Genomic DNA, 14616 nt, shown 5'->3' with positions numbered 1-14616 from the left:
CCTAAAGAATCAAGATTATGTTACTGGTAAATGAATTTAAGTCTTAAACGGTCATTTTTATTTTCACTTCGTTTGAAAAGTCTGAAACTGAAAACGTTAAGTGTTGTTAAAAGTTTAAGCTATTTTCCAGTTATTTTTATGTAGTAAATGTTCAGTACAGACATTTTGCTTGCAGTCAATCCAGTTCAGTAACTGTTTCAGACAATTCATTATGTTGTTGTTTTGTACAGATTAATCACAGTAACCGAACAGGCTGACCATAGACTGAACAGATCTCAATTGACTGAAAATGAACCGATAGACTGTACATGATTTAAACACTTATTTTTCAGTCTTTAAGAGCTGTTCATAACATTATTCAAATATCAGTCAAACATTGGTTTACTAGGGTAAGCATAATGTATTAACTGAGATATTAAAACAACACGATGGAGCAGAGGTAGTGTTACTGCTTATAAATGGAATGTTGACTATTGGAAAGTTGAAATCATAATTATTTTGTCATATATTATAATTTAAGGAAGATCAAGATATCAAGCAGACCTTCTTTTTCGTTGGTATCCTTGATAACAAATTCACTGGGAAATATGATATATAAGAACTCAGTACAATGTGGGTTATTGAGTGACAGGACACAATCAATATATATGAAAGTGAAATTAAAGAATTCAAGTTTAAGAACCCCCGGCTTTTGGTAGGGTTCGTGTTGCTCAGTTTTTAGTTTTAAATGTTGTGTTTTGTGCACTGTTGTTTTTTTTATTTCGTGGTTTTTCGTTTTTTGCCATGACATTGTCAGTTTATTTTGAGTTTGAATATTCCTTCGTTATCTTTTGCCTCTCTTTTGCAAGATGCTTTTACTTTTCTTTAAACAGAGAAAAAAAACTATTGTTTGTACATGTATCATGAAAAGCAACCATATACACTCCGATAAATTGATTATAAGTTTTTCATAATATTGATATTGTGAAATATCAGCTGCTAGATACAATATGAAGTCCGTTTGAGCTCGTTCACACGAAAAAAAACCCAATAAATTTGTGAATTGAAACTGATATTTTACAGTATCAGTATGCAAAACATCTGACAATCTGACAATCTGTACATTCACGTCAATATGCTATGGAGATAATTATCCAAGTATGATTCAACTACGGATTTCAACGTAGATAACATACTAAGTATTATATTGTTCTTTATGCTATGTGATACATATATGACTAATATCCATTAAGTTATTTTGTTTCACACAAGCTAGGCCATTTTCAAAAAAGAATGCTTCTGAAAATATATAGCATCTCAGCTTCATGTTTGAACTTTAATGTACTAAAAAATAAAATAACAAAAATACCGAACTCCAAGGAAAATTCAAAACGGAAAGTTCCTTATCAAATGGCAAAATCAAAAGCTCGAACACATCAAACGAATGGAAAACAATTGTCATATTCCTGACTTGGTACAGGCATTTCTTTATTTAGAAATGAGCTCTGCTGTATAAATTATTCCGTTCATTTCAAACGATTTTACACGTGTTCAACTCAAACGTAAGAAACAAGTAAACTAGAATTTTCGTAAATGTTTTCATACCTGAACCAGATCTGCTTACCCTTCCGGAGCATCTGAGATCACTCTCGGGTTCGTGTTGCTCAGTTTTTAGCTTTCTATGCTGTGTTTTGTGTACTGTTGTTTGTCTTTTCGTCGTTTTTCGTTTTATTGCAATGGCATTAACAGTTTGTTTTCGACTTATGAGTTTGAATATTCATTTGGTATCTTTCGCCTCTCTCATAGATGAACTTTTTACAAGTTAAACTTAAAAGTAGCGATGTCATAATCGATATCGTATACGAGATAATTTCTGACAGAAAATACTTGTATATAAAATTGCAATCTTATAACGTAACAAGCTGCTTTAGTTTCAATCACTGGCACCTGTTTCTCTCTTCATAAGATATTAAAGGCGTAGAGTAAAGCGAATTATGTTTACGAAGTATCATGTATTGTTTGTATAATATGATACTAAGTCATCAATATTGTTTATTTATCTGGTAAAAACTTATAAGTGGGTACGATCCACTCATTAAAGAGTTAACATAGCAACTTTCATCTGAGCGTTTATAACGAGTGTTTTCTGTATAAAACAGTCGCTTGTATAGTTACACACGATGGTTTTGTAACATTTCTAATCGTTTGATGTAGCACTTAATGATTACAACAAGCAGCCTGTGCTGTATCATCCTAACAACGGTCTTTATATATGATACATGGGTTGATAGAGTAATGGGCGATACGAAAATAATTCATCATGAAATCACCTAGTCCTAAAGTAAATACACCCAAATTACTAACCGATAAATAAGCTGTACATGAATATTTTTCTATGATGACAGATATCAATTCACTGCCTATAAAAAAAGATATTTACACTAAAAATATGAAAACTGTATCCATTCAATCATTATAGAAATTTGAAAAATTATACAGTTGTAAAGTATTGACAAAGTAAATACAGTTATTGAGCAACATGTGTTATCCTATTCTTGACGAAAAAACCATGAAACAATAGAAGTAAAACTTGTCAAGATACTTTCAGACCCCCAGACGACCATTAATATAAGTTTGGGTCTATTATTTTAGGTCCTTTTTGGTTATATAGCTCTTCAGCTGTCTCGGTATTTATTCATCCTTGGAACAGCTATTCGGACGCATGTTATTTATAAAGTGTTGTGTACATCGCTCAGAGCATACTTAGGTTTTTGCGCAACATGTAACAATACCGTATGGAGACGGATCAAAGGCAAGATTACAATCTCATTGCTCCTAAACGACAACAGTCTAAATTGTCAAAAAGTGAACAGACCATGAAACCATCATATTCTTTAATTTAGATGTTTAAAGACAATTGCTCAAGACATACTGGGGCATTTGTGCGACTCTGTCTTTTTACTAATGTAGTGTTTCGCAGACTGCTGTTTGTCTTTTTGTCGCTTTTGTTTTTATCTTGTTATTTTCTTCGACTTTTTAATTTTTCCTTTGGTATTTTCGGCCTCTTTTTTTTTCTTTTATCACAAATGAAATGCACATTATTGAAATAACATACTACCGAACATATTTATGTTACTCTGTATATAACATACTACCTAACATATTTATGTTACTCTGTAAATAACATACTACCTAACATATTTATGTTACTCTGTATATATTTTCATGAGAAAACATTGTTGTAGATCACTTGTCGCTTTATTACAACTTCTAATTTAGATATCAAATTTCGTCTCTTAATTTTATTTGAAATCCAAACTTCGTTAATTGAATTTGAGATTTGAAATTCACCATTTAAAATAGACATTCAGATGAAAGCCAAGTTAAGCTATGACATTTTGAAGGCTGAACAAATGCAACTAAAAAAAGTAATGAATTTCGACATTACTGTTTTTTCGTGCATTAACTGGAAACAATTATTATTGTCGTTATGTTCTTTTAAGTTGTTTTTTTATCTTTTGTAAATTTCATTTGGATTAATTCAAATGCTAATTTTGGTTTGATTCATTGATGTTTTACTGTATATTTTATTTGACCACCGGTCTAGATAAACGTGGTTAATTATGGGTTAAATACTTGTTTGTCTCAGATTTCCGCAGTTGTTGTCACTGTCTATTCATGGTTTTGCTTGTTGAGAATTTGGTGTTGATGCTAATTTGAAGCAAAAAGTAAAATAACAAAAATACTGAACTCCAAAAAAAAATTCAAAACGGAAAGTCCCTTATCAAATGGCAAATGATAATATACAAAGACAAATAAAAAGAACACTATAACACGTAATTAAGATGATAAACAACAGTTGTTTACCTATGTTCAAACCTCATAAATCCATTAAGAAGATACAATATAAAGATAAGAAGATTTGTTTGATTGCCAATGAGACAACTCTCCACGAGACCCAACATGACTTAGAAGTTCACAAATATTGGTCTCCTTCAACAATGGACAAAATCCATACCGCATAGTAAGCTATAAAAGGCCTAGAAATGACAAATTTTAAACAATTCAAATGAGAAAACTAACGGCCTCCTGATTCATGTACATAACAATAAACGAGGGTCTGGATGGGGGGTTCTTCATTTCTGTATTCTTTAATGTTTTAGGTAATTTTTCTGTATTCTTTATATTTTTTGCCCATTATTCTCTGTTCTTCATTTTTTTTACCTATTTACTCTATTCTTTATTTTTTTCTTGCCATTTATTCTGCACATTTTGACAACTTTTCTATTCTATAAACCCCATCCAGATCCTCATAAACGAAAAACAAATTTGATATACAACAATAAGATAACAAACAAAAACTGAGGTAATCGAATGACAGGGTAAGAGTGAAATATATCTCCTCTGTTGAATTTATTTAGAAAACTTGTATAGAATTGTTGATGACCGCGTGGTTAACTCTATATGACTATTTTTTCTTTCTTGTGTTGTTTTGTTGCTGTATCATTTACGTTTATAACTTGAAAATTGTACGTATATTATGTATACTTAACACTAATAATTTACATGAGTTAAATAACGTCTATTGTCACTTATTTACTTGTGAAATCTGTCTGATACATGTTCATTGATCATTGTCATTTTGCTTAGTTTCTTCTGTTACCTATTCTAACATCAGATTCGGAAGCGTATTGCTGTGTGTTTGTTTATTCTACTTTGGCTAAAGGTATAGGGGGAGGGTTGAGATCTCACAAAACATGTTTAACCCCGCCTCATTTTTGCGCCTGTCCCAAGTCAGGAGCCTCTGGCCTTTATTAGTCATGCTTTTTTAGTTTTAGTTCATTTATGTTTCGGAATTAAGTGTGACTTCCATTTTCTCTGAACTAGTATACATTTTTGTTTAGGGGCCAGCTAAAGCCCGACTCCGGGTGCGAGATTTTCTCGCTCTGTTGAAGACCTTTTGGTGGCCTTGAGTTGTTTTCTGCTCCTTAGTCGGATTGTTGTCTCTTTAACACATTTCCTGTTTCCATTATCAATTTTAATTCGAGAAATTCATGAATTACACAGAATTCCAGAATTAAATGTTAAAGAGATCTGGAAAGTTCCATCTACTTGTGTATCTAAACTCATCACAAATACCAGACTAAAAATTTTGTGCCCAGGCACGCGTTTCTTCTTCAAAAGACTCATCAGTAACGTTAACGCTCGAATAAAAAAAATAGCATCGAGGACATAAAATTCCGAAAGGTTTTGGTGTTGATGTTTATTTGAGGCAATAGTAGTTTACTGATGTTCAAATCTAATAGATAATACATAATGATACATGTCAAAGTAACAAACATGTATGTGATTATGCTGAAAAATCTATATGGAAAAGTAGAATTACAGAATTGACAAAGATGAAAGTCATAAGAGCCCGACAAGTATTGACGAATTAAATGGTTTTAAATGAATCATAAGTCCAAAAAGTAAACCGAATATTAATTCAATCTTATAAAGTTTTATAAAAAAAATATACTGCATTCAGCTGAGGTTCGATTTTGTGACAGGTTTTAGTAAATGCGATTACAATCAGTCAAAATTACTTGTTTTTTGTTATTTTTGTCATAAATAAACATACTAAAATTTTAAAACAGACTCTTTTTCAGAAAATATTCTTTTAACTTTCCAATGAATTTTTTTCGTCAATTTTTAGTTCTTATTGATGATTTTATTTCTTCTCAATTGTTAATCATCAAAATAATTGTATTTCTCTGTTCATCATTATCGCAAGGAACGGTTAAAAAAGTAAATGATTGTTGGCGCAGTTTGCAGATCGTACATGTAAGAAGTTTTAGTTAATTGTTAAGTAAAAACGACGACTGCTCAAACAACAGGTTGGGAAATTAAATATTTATTCCATATTGAGATTAACAAGGTAAAAAATTAATAAACAGCAACACCAAAACCTTTTTAAGCCAACTGTGATGAGTTAGTTGCAGTTTTAGTTTTCTTTGCAAACTTTCCCTGTTAACCAACAATTAACAACCAATATGTATCATGTAACTCATGACAAAGACTTGCAAAGAGAGATGAAAAATATCAGAGGGCATTTAACACCCACAAGAGAAGCTGACAACACCGTGGCAACAAATCAAAAACGTCGAAAAGGAAAACAAATCCACAAAACACTTCATTGAAAACTAAATTATGTGCTTCAATTACCCCTCCAACAACCGGAGGTGATCTTAGGTGCTCCGGAAGGGTTGACAGATCTTGCTCCACATTAAACCACTCGTGTTACTCCTATAAAACACGTTGAAGTTATATCAAGTGATTAAGCATCACTCTAAATCTGAATGTTAATTGACTCTTATCTTACTCTTAGACAATACCAAATTCTTAAACCATCTGTCATGTAATTTTTTCTAACTCTAAAACTCCTCTGAATGTGAAATTTTGAAACAGAAAGTAAACATGTTTTTGTCCAAACGCAGGTTGAACAAGACTGTTGCCGTAAGGAACAACACAGGCATTGAAAAATTTAAAAAGTACGAAGAACTACATTGAAACCTCATTCAAAAAGCAACACGATATCCTTTTAACCAAACTTTGGCTGATCGCAGGTACTCTGGAAGTGAGCAGAATCGACACGTTGGCGTTATTATAAGCAAGATAACGTTTTCAACGCGCGTTTTTGTAAGAAAGCTTCACCGGGTATGATAAACGAAACATCGCCATTGCTTCAATATAATCCATATCTATATGCATAAGTAAGCTATTCCCGTTTTTGATTTAAACGACAAAATTTTGCCATGCCAATATTCGCCAGTGTTTGATTAAGTAATATCCATTACGCATGGGCTGTTGACACAAAACACATTCTCGTTCACAGGAGAGTTAACTAAACTCAAGATTACTTAATTTATAGTTTGAAATATCATTAATCTTCATTTCCTAACTCGATTAAGGATAAGAAAAAATAATAATTTAATAGGCATGCAACATTAATAAATCCGTTGAAATTTGTTTGAAGGTCTCATTTGCACCTTAATTCGGTACACCATTAAAATATTTGCCTCATCGTCAATGTAATCATCGACGGATAAATAAAATGATGTTATCAAATGACGTTACATCATAGTACACCGTTGGGAATAGTTCATGTGAGTCGATATCCGTAAAAACAAATTGTCATGTGAAATAGTCTGTAGCATATAAAACTAAATACTTCCTAAAATGAAGGTAAGCTTTTCATTAAGTGAGAGGTACATTCCGTTTTACCGAAGATATTTTTTTTGATATTTGAACACAAAATTAATTATGATAAATGTGATAACTTCAGTTTTTCTCTTTCCAAGATGCAAAATATTACATCGGATTCGTAGAGTATACACATATCACAATTGGGTCGCTTCTCGAAAGTGCAGGGACTTCCACAAGAGACCACAATGACTGCATTCCAGTTTTTTCAGTCAGTTTGTTCAGTCTAAACGGATATTCTAACTTCAAATATTTTTACTGTCAGGCTGGTCAATCGTTAAAAGGCTAGTGTTTTACAAATGACTTTCTCTTGTTGCATCACAGAATTGCCTTTTTACCCACTACGATCCCTCGGTAGTACGATATGTGCCATATGCTCTGCAGAATATTCCTATCGTCCCGGATTTTCTGAAATCAGTCCAGGCTCCAATATGAGTACTGCCCAATGTGATCACATTTAAAGTTTTATTTAATGTTTGATGTGAAGTGAAATTATGCTATGTAGAAAAAATGTATGTGTGCTACATGTGTTAACTTAAAAACTCGGCAGTGACCTACACAAAAATGAAGTTACATGTATGACTTATTCATCGTAGTTCAGTAGGTTCATTTCATACATGTATTTCAGTTATATCATGTTGCTGCCTATCTTCACATGCCTTTTTAACGAGTACGTTTCTTGGAATCATAATGATCATTCAACACAACATGCATTGACATTATTGTTTCGTTTTGTGATTCACACTTTTTCGAAATTCAGTATTGAAGTTTTCGGTTTAGTATATTTCAAGCAAAGGCAAAGTTAATTCAATCTTTATATGCTGTTCTCGTTCAAGTTATTCCGTGGCTATTCGTGGTTAATATGAACCGATTTAGAGAATTTAAATATTGACATTCGCATTCTTCGAATTATATGACGTCTTCTTGTTTTCGAGATTTGTTTATTCATCTATGTTGAAAGCCTTTTTCAAATAACAATATGGCGTGTATACGTGTTACAGTCTTACAAAATGAATAAATAAATTGCTAGATATGTCTCAGCTGAATGTAATACTTTGTATGAAAAACTAATATATCTGAATTTTTTTTAAACAGTGTAACAAAATTATGTCTATGAATTGTTTCAAAAGACACTGGATGTCTTTGTGATATCGACTAATTGATGTCAGTTGTTAGCAGTACGTCTACGTGGAATAAAATAGTAGTCCTTTCTGTACTAAAATAAGTGCAGAAATATTCCAAACTGAAGTACGCAAAACCATTGCATTTCTCATGTCTAAATTAAATGCAAAGTTGTGTTAATCACGTTGCCATGCCTTCCCTAGAGGAATGGATTATACATAGCTTAAATTATTCTGATAGCCCTGCGGGAAATTATTTAAAAACTTCCTGTCAGGGAACGCGTTAGAATTTACATTTACGTTTGCTCATAGAAAGATATGCTCCTAATAGTCAATTAGGAAGTGTTAGTCAACAAACATGGTGAATATCCAATCAAAGATGTAGTTTTAATCATTAGAATTAATGTCTGTGTGGTATTAAATGAATTAAGAAAAGTAAACACATAATTCCCATTTGGAAAAAATAACTAATTTTGCTATAAATTTCGACCATCACTTGGTCGTATTTCATCATTTGTTTCTTATATTCATTATTAAGGTTTTGTTTCTATAACTAGAATCCATTAGTAATTTGTCTTAATCTAATATTCTATAAATAAACTCATCATGCTAAATTAAGTTGTGTTTTTTTGGTCTTTACCCAATTTAATTCAATCTAAAGGCTATTTTTGGTTTGATTTTATTAAATTTTACTGCATCTTTCATTTAACCTCGGATCAAGATAAAAGGAGAGTTAAGGGTTAAATACTCTCAACTTCCCAATTGTGAACTTTCCATTTCTATATAGCAACATTCCAGCAGCGCCTGCATATGGAGTATATATTCCACAGATGATACTATATTTCAGAGCTTGCATTTCCTATCATGATTTTTGATAGAGTTATTCGCTGCTTACAAGGAAGCTATTGAACCAAGAATTCCAAGTGGTGAAGTTGAAATTACCCCTTCAAAAATTTTACGGACGCCATCATGAATTTGTTGACCGTTATGGAATATCTGTTTTACAGATGACAACGGATATGTTTCAACTACAATCAGTCCTCTTTATCGAAAATGAAATACAGAACTTACCACTCGGTTTATACTTACATAAGCAACACGGTGGGTGTCATATATGGAGCATCATGTGATTATCCTTCTGGGGTAACTGATATCCCGCCCCTCCCCCTATAGTGATTCTTGGCAACCCCGTACCTATTACATTTGCTTGTTTGAAAATTTTCTTTAGATTCTTATTTACATATAATATATATTTGAAATATGTCCAATTACGTCTCCATTCTTATATAAAAAAATATAATTACATTCCAATCAAATATACAAACGATGTAATCTTGCATGTATGCAATGAATAAAAGGAGAAGGTGGAGAACAAGACAACACTTGTTCATCATATCAAACGTCTAGAGGGTACATACGGTCTTCTAGTCTTCAACGATAGTTCTGCAAATACCGTATGACGAGTTGTACATTGATCCCGCGTCCACACCAATAAAATTCAATAAAGATTAAATGATGATACAAACAACAGACATACAGCAACAACTGATCATGATATTACTGAAAGAACCGTAAACAGGTTCAAATATATTTACGGTAGATAGTGATGAATGCTTGATATGGTATAATAAATGTGCACGCTGATTTAAGGGCATACGATACAGTTACAGGGGAGGTAATGACGTTGCTAACGTAAATTATTATTTTCACGACGTCAAACTGTGACTTATCGGGAAAAGATGCAGTTTTCGACTGATTTTTATCATTCAAACTGATTTAACTTGAAAACAAGTTCATGGACCCCGCTTTTTTAATATGACATTTGGTTGCATTACGTATGAAGATTATGTGTACCAATTTTCATGAAAAAGTCAATAGTGCAATTTTTTTAAATTTGATAAATATACAGCATAAAATGACGTTTTTTTCCTACATTCATGAATGTTTGATAAATATGAGTTATTTGTAAAAATAAAATGTACAAATTTATAGAACATTTATATAAAACAGAAATTACAAATAATTTAACAAAAAACAGCTGGTGTTTATCTTTTAAAACAAAAAAGTTATGTATTTCTATCGGAAGAAAAAATACGTCCACAAATTCGAATTTCAAGGAAATATCTGAAATTTCAACCTCAATTTACTCAAAAAGTAGCACATGATGGTATACTTTTTATTACATATTTGATTTAATCAGGTAAAACATAGCCTATATGCAAATTTTCATCAACATTTCATTATGGGATCAAAACTGTATCGTATGCCCTTAACCCTACCACAAATAGGCAATGTTTTGTTCGTTGTATGTTGTATTTCCTTGTTTGAATTTGGGATGATTCGGTTGAACGCTGCTGGTAGAGTCTGTTGTACTGTCTAATATTTTTGGTAATTCTTTTCCTTTTTATATACATTGTTGCTGTTTGACTACATTTATTATTATGGATAAATGGAGATGTTGAGTATTCATCAATGCGTCAACAACCAAACGACACAAATGCCGGGGTTAAAACATGTTTGTGAGCGCTCAACCCTCCTCCTCATAATATGGTACAGAGGTGTGAAGGCACAACATACGACTTTGGTGAGAGAGAGAAAACTGTTGAAAATGGATTGACTTATACTCAAATGTTGTGATTTCGCTTTTCACAACGTTATTGATGGTTTCTTAGAATACTTTAAAGAAAATTACACAAATGTGTACGAATCTAGATTCCCTTTAAAATGATAATTTGAACAACGCAAGTCATTTCATTATTTTATTTTTGTGAAAATTTTAAAAAATAAATGATATGTTTTATACACTTATTTACACATGATTTTGCATCAATTAACACAGATTAATAACATAAAGGCACAGCTTCATTCACTATAGTCATGTTACATCAAATTATAAAACAAAAAAAGAAATTTGCATAATGAAATTTACACATCGTTGTTGCATATATCACACATTACTTATACTTCTCCTTCACCAAAAGCATGTGCTTCGTTCCTTGAAGATGGAGATTCTTTAGTGAGATTATCTCCATCAAATGCAGTATTTTTTGCACTTTCATTTTCCTTAGTCAAATTAATGTCCCCACCTATTGCATTATTGTAACTAGGTGATCGCCTTAAGGTAGGATCATGTCGTCTTTTACGCATGTCGCCATTAGATGTCTCTGTTACCTTTGGCTTGCTGTCAATAGTTTCGTCTTGAACTTTAGAATCCTGATGACCGATACTTTCAAGTTTATATTTCAATGCAGGGGCTTGCTTGATCGCCCTTCATGAAATAAAAAAACAACTATGTCAGATGTTATTTTACGTGTGATAGTCTATTGAAAATGTAAGTTTTATAATAACAATTACAAGATGTATTTGTTTCTTGATTCGGCGCATTCGTTCGACTCCATTCTTAATTGACTAGGATTGTCAGTTTTCCTACCGAAGATTGATGGCTCTCCGGGTACTCCGGCTTCCTCTACCAATAAAAACCGACCGCCACGAAATAGCGCAATAGTGCTGAAAGTGGCGTTAAAACACCAATCAATCAATGTTTCTCTGTTCTCGAAAAACACAATAAGGCGACGAAAGTAACAAAGATAATTTGATATATTTTATATATCGCTTCAGTATTCCATATTGAATATAATAATTAATCTGGTAGAATCGAATTCGCATGACGTTACTTTTAATTGTATCTAAAATCCGTCTGCGCTTTTTTAAAATCGACATTTATCATATTTATTCAAAAGCTCGATTTGGATTACAAAATAATATGAGAATAATGTAATAAAAGCTGATTAAATTAAATTCATTGTATAATTATTTCAGATATGGTACTACTGTTAAAACATATTATCACCCACAACTGTATATTTTCCTCACCCGATTTCTCTACTAAGTTTCTGTATCTTTAATAAAGCAAGATCTAATTCGTGCTTTGCTTTCCATAGTTGTGTCTCACACAGAGGATCTTTACATTTATGTTTCTTGTGTAGGTCTATAGCTTCCATTATTGTCTGTTCGAAAGTCAAAGATTTGCCCAAACTCTGAATGAAATAAGATATCATTTTATGATTAAAATATCCATATTAGTTGCTCCTGAAATTTCACCCTTTATTAAATTCATGGTTCGTTGATTTCTAAGACGACAACGCTTATCGATAAATTAAAACATTTCACAAAAAGGAGTCGATCGAATATTACCATCAAAGAAAGGAAAATTAACAACTGGAAGGTTAGTTTCGTGTTATTTCATTGTTTTTCTTAGATTGCCTATTGTGGGCTATATGATCTTAAATTACTTCAGTACTAAATGGCATTTCCATTTCTAGACATTACAAACCTAGATTTTGGCCATTTATGTGGACAGAGATATTTTTAAAAAAGTGACCTCAGTAATTTTCTTAGATTTGTTCGCAGTATATCTCTTTACAAACTTGCTAAACCAAACATTGTGTCATTTAATGCCGGAATTGTTACTTGATTCTGATTTTAAATTACTTACATTTCATAATTGCTTTTTATGACGCTAGGTATTTAGATAAAAATACTAACCAGACTCACTAAGGCACAGCATCCACATTTGTCATATTCTTTCAAACATTTACGCCCAAACCGGAAGTACAAGTGTTCTAATATTAGAAGCAAACCTCCAAGAACAATACCAGCAGCTAATAGTATAAAAGCACTTGTAAAGTTAAGTATTCCTAACTCGTCACTTGACCTTTTCTGATTCAATTTGGAATGACATGCTCCTGCAAGCCAAAACTTCCGAAGTCTTTCCAGCTCACCTAAAATACAAAAGCGAGAGAACAATGATATAAAATGTGATTGAATGGTCAAAATGACTATACACATATTCGCTGAATTGCTTGTGACGCTATCTTGTTGATATCTACGCCGAAGTGTGTTGGTGGTAACATTTCCAATAAGAACTGTAACGTTGTAGTTTACTTTGTAAAAAATAGCTTGTACAAAAGTCAGCTAATGTTCGTACAATCGTGGTGGTTTTTACTGCAACTAGAGAAAATATTAAATGTTTGGTAGGAACATGTAATCTTTCCTTTAATGGGCGCTCTATTATGGTCCTAGTATCACGGAATAGTATCTCAAATACTACGTGCATGTTACAAGACCGAACGACAACGGAAACACAACTCTCTTATTTGTGAAAAACAAAAAGATCAATAGATTAATGGATGTCTGATGTTCAAATTCCAGTCGCAAATATTTTATGCATATTCAACTTGAGAACAAGTAAATAAGGGACTAATAAACTTTTAGTACTACCCAAAAAAATGGGAGTGATTAGAAGAGAGGAAAACTTAGCTTTCTATAGCAAATCCTTTTATTTTCAAAATCTGCAGAAGGTTTGTTTTTTACGTACAATGGAGCGTAGTATTCTCTTATTCTCTTAATACATGTAGGTCCCATACACACTCTCCGTACTATAATATTACGGTAAGCGTAGAACTCGTGAGAGGAGTAAGGTTAGATAAACTGTTAATGCAAAATTATGTCCACATGCAACAAAATTAATGAGGACGATGTCGACCATCGCACTTCAGCGCAGAACATCACATATCAGCGTGACCATCGCACTTCAGCGTCCCAATCGCACCTCCGAGTCCTACATATATATTCCAAAATATGCAAGATTTTTTAATAGTGTACATATTACATAACAAAACTAACTGTAAATAACTGTACTTCAAAAGATTGTTTTGCAGTTAATGGACCAGTGTTTTATTTTAAAAATGATCAATCGTTACGGCGAAAAATCATAATTGACTTCATATGATCACCAAAGAGCAATTTGCACATAATTATTCACAGTAGTTAGGTGGAGTTGGAGAATTGGTCGGAATGAAATCGATTTAGAAAATAAAAGGAAGACGATGACACCATGGGATCGAGTGAATAAGTAATGATCGTCCACGTTGGCTCTTTTAGACACACAACCGTGACTTTATTATGCTATTCTAGCTTTATACATGTTATATTTCTATAGTCATAATTTTCTGATTTGTGTTCTGGTTGTATATTTTGTTATATGACTTTGATCTATGTAAGCTAGAATCAATGGAAAACAAATGCGTACATTTCTAAGTATTATCACTTCATTTATCACATCTGTATATGTAAATCAATGTTATCACACTATTTAATACTTTTTTATTTAAATAACAAAAACTATCATAGAAGCTGCTGAAAAATGTATTCCAAATAAAATAATAATTGTTCGTAAAAATGAACCTCCATGGCTAACAAATGATGTTAAAAA

General features: G+C 32.2%; 1 protein-coding gene across 1 annotated transcript in view; it reads right to left on the bottom strand.

The window, feature by feature from the left end:
- Nucleotides 1–11089: 11089 nt before the first annotated feature.
- LOC127707865 (glutamate receptor ionotropic, NMDA 2B-like) overlaps nt 11090–14616 on the bottom strand; it is a 58151-nt gene continuing 54624 nt past the window's right edge. The window contains exons 15-17 of the mRNA XM_052212610.1: nt 12888–13123; nt 12216–12379; nt 11090–11610 (exon numbers count right to left, since the gene is read on the bottom strand). Of these exons, the coding sequence (XP_052068570.1) occupies nt 11301–11610; nt 12216–12379; nt 12888–13123 (710 nt within the window). The 3' untranslated portion in view covers nt 11090–11300. The remainder of the gene's footprint in view (nt 11611–12215; nt 12380–12887; nt 13124–14616) is intronic.

This window comes from Mytilus californianus, unplaced genomic scaffold, assembly GCF_021869535.1.
Source record: "Mytilus californianus isolate M0D057914Y unplaced genomic scaffold, xbMytCali1.0.p SCAF_7, whole genome shotgun sequence".
Lineage (NCBI taxonomy): Eukaryota > Metazoa > Mollusca > Bivalvia > Mytilida > Mytilidae > Mytilus > Mytilus californianus.
Note: the sequence above shows the minus strand (reverse complement) of the source record. Positions and strands in the feature narration are given on the sequence as shown.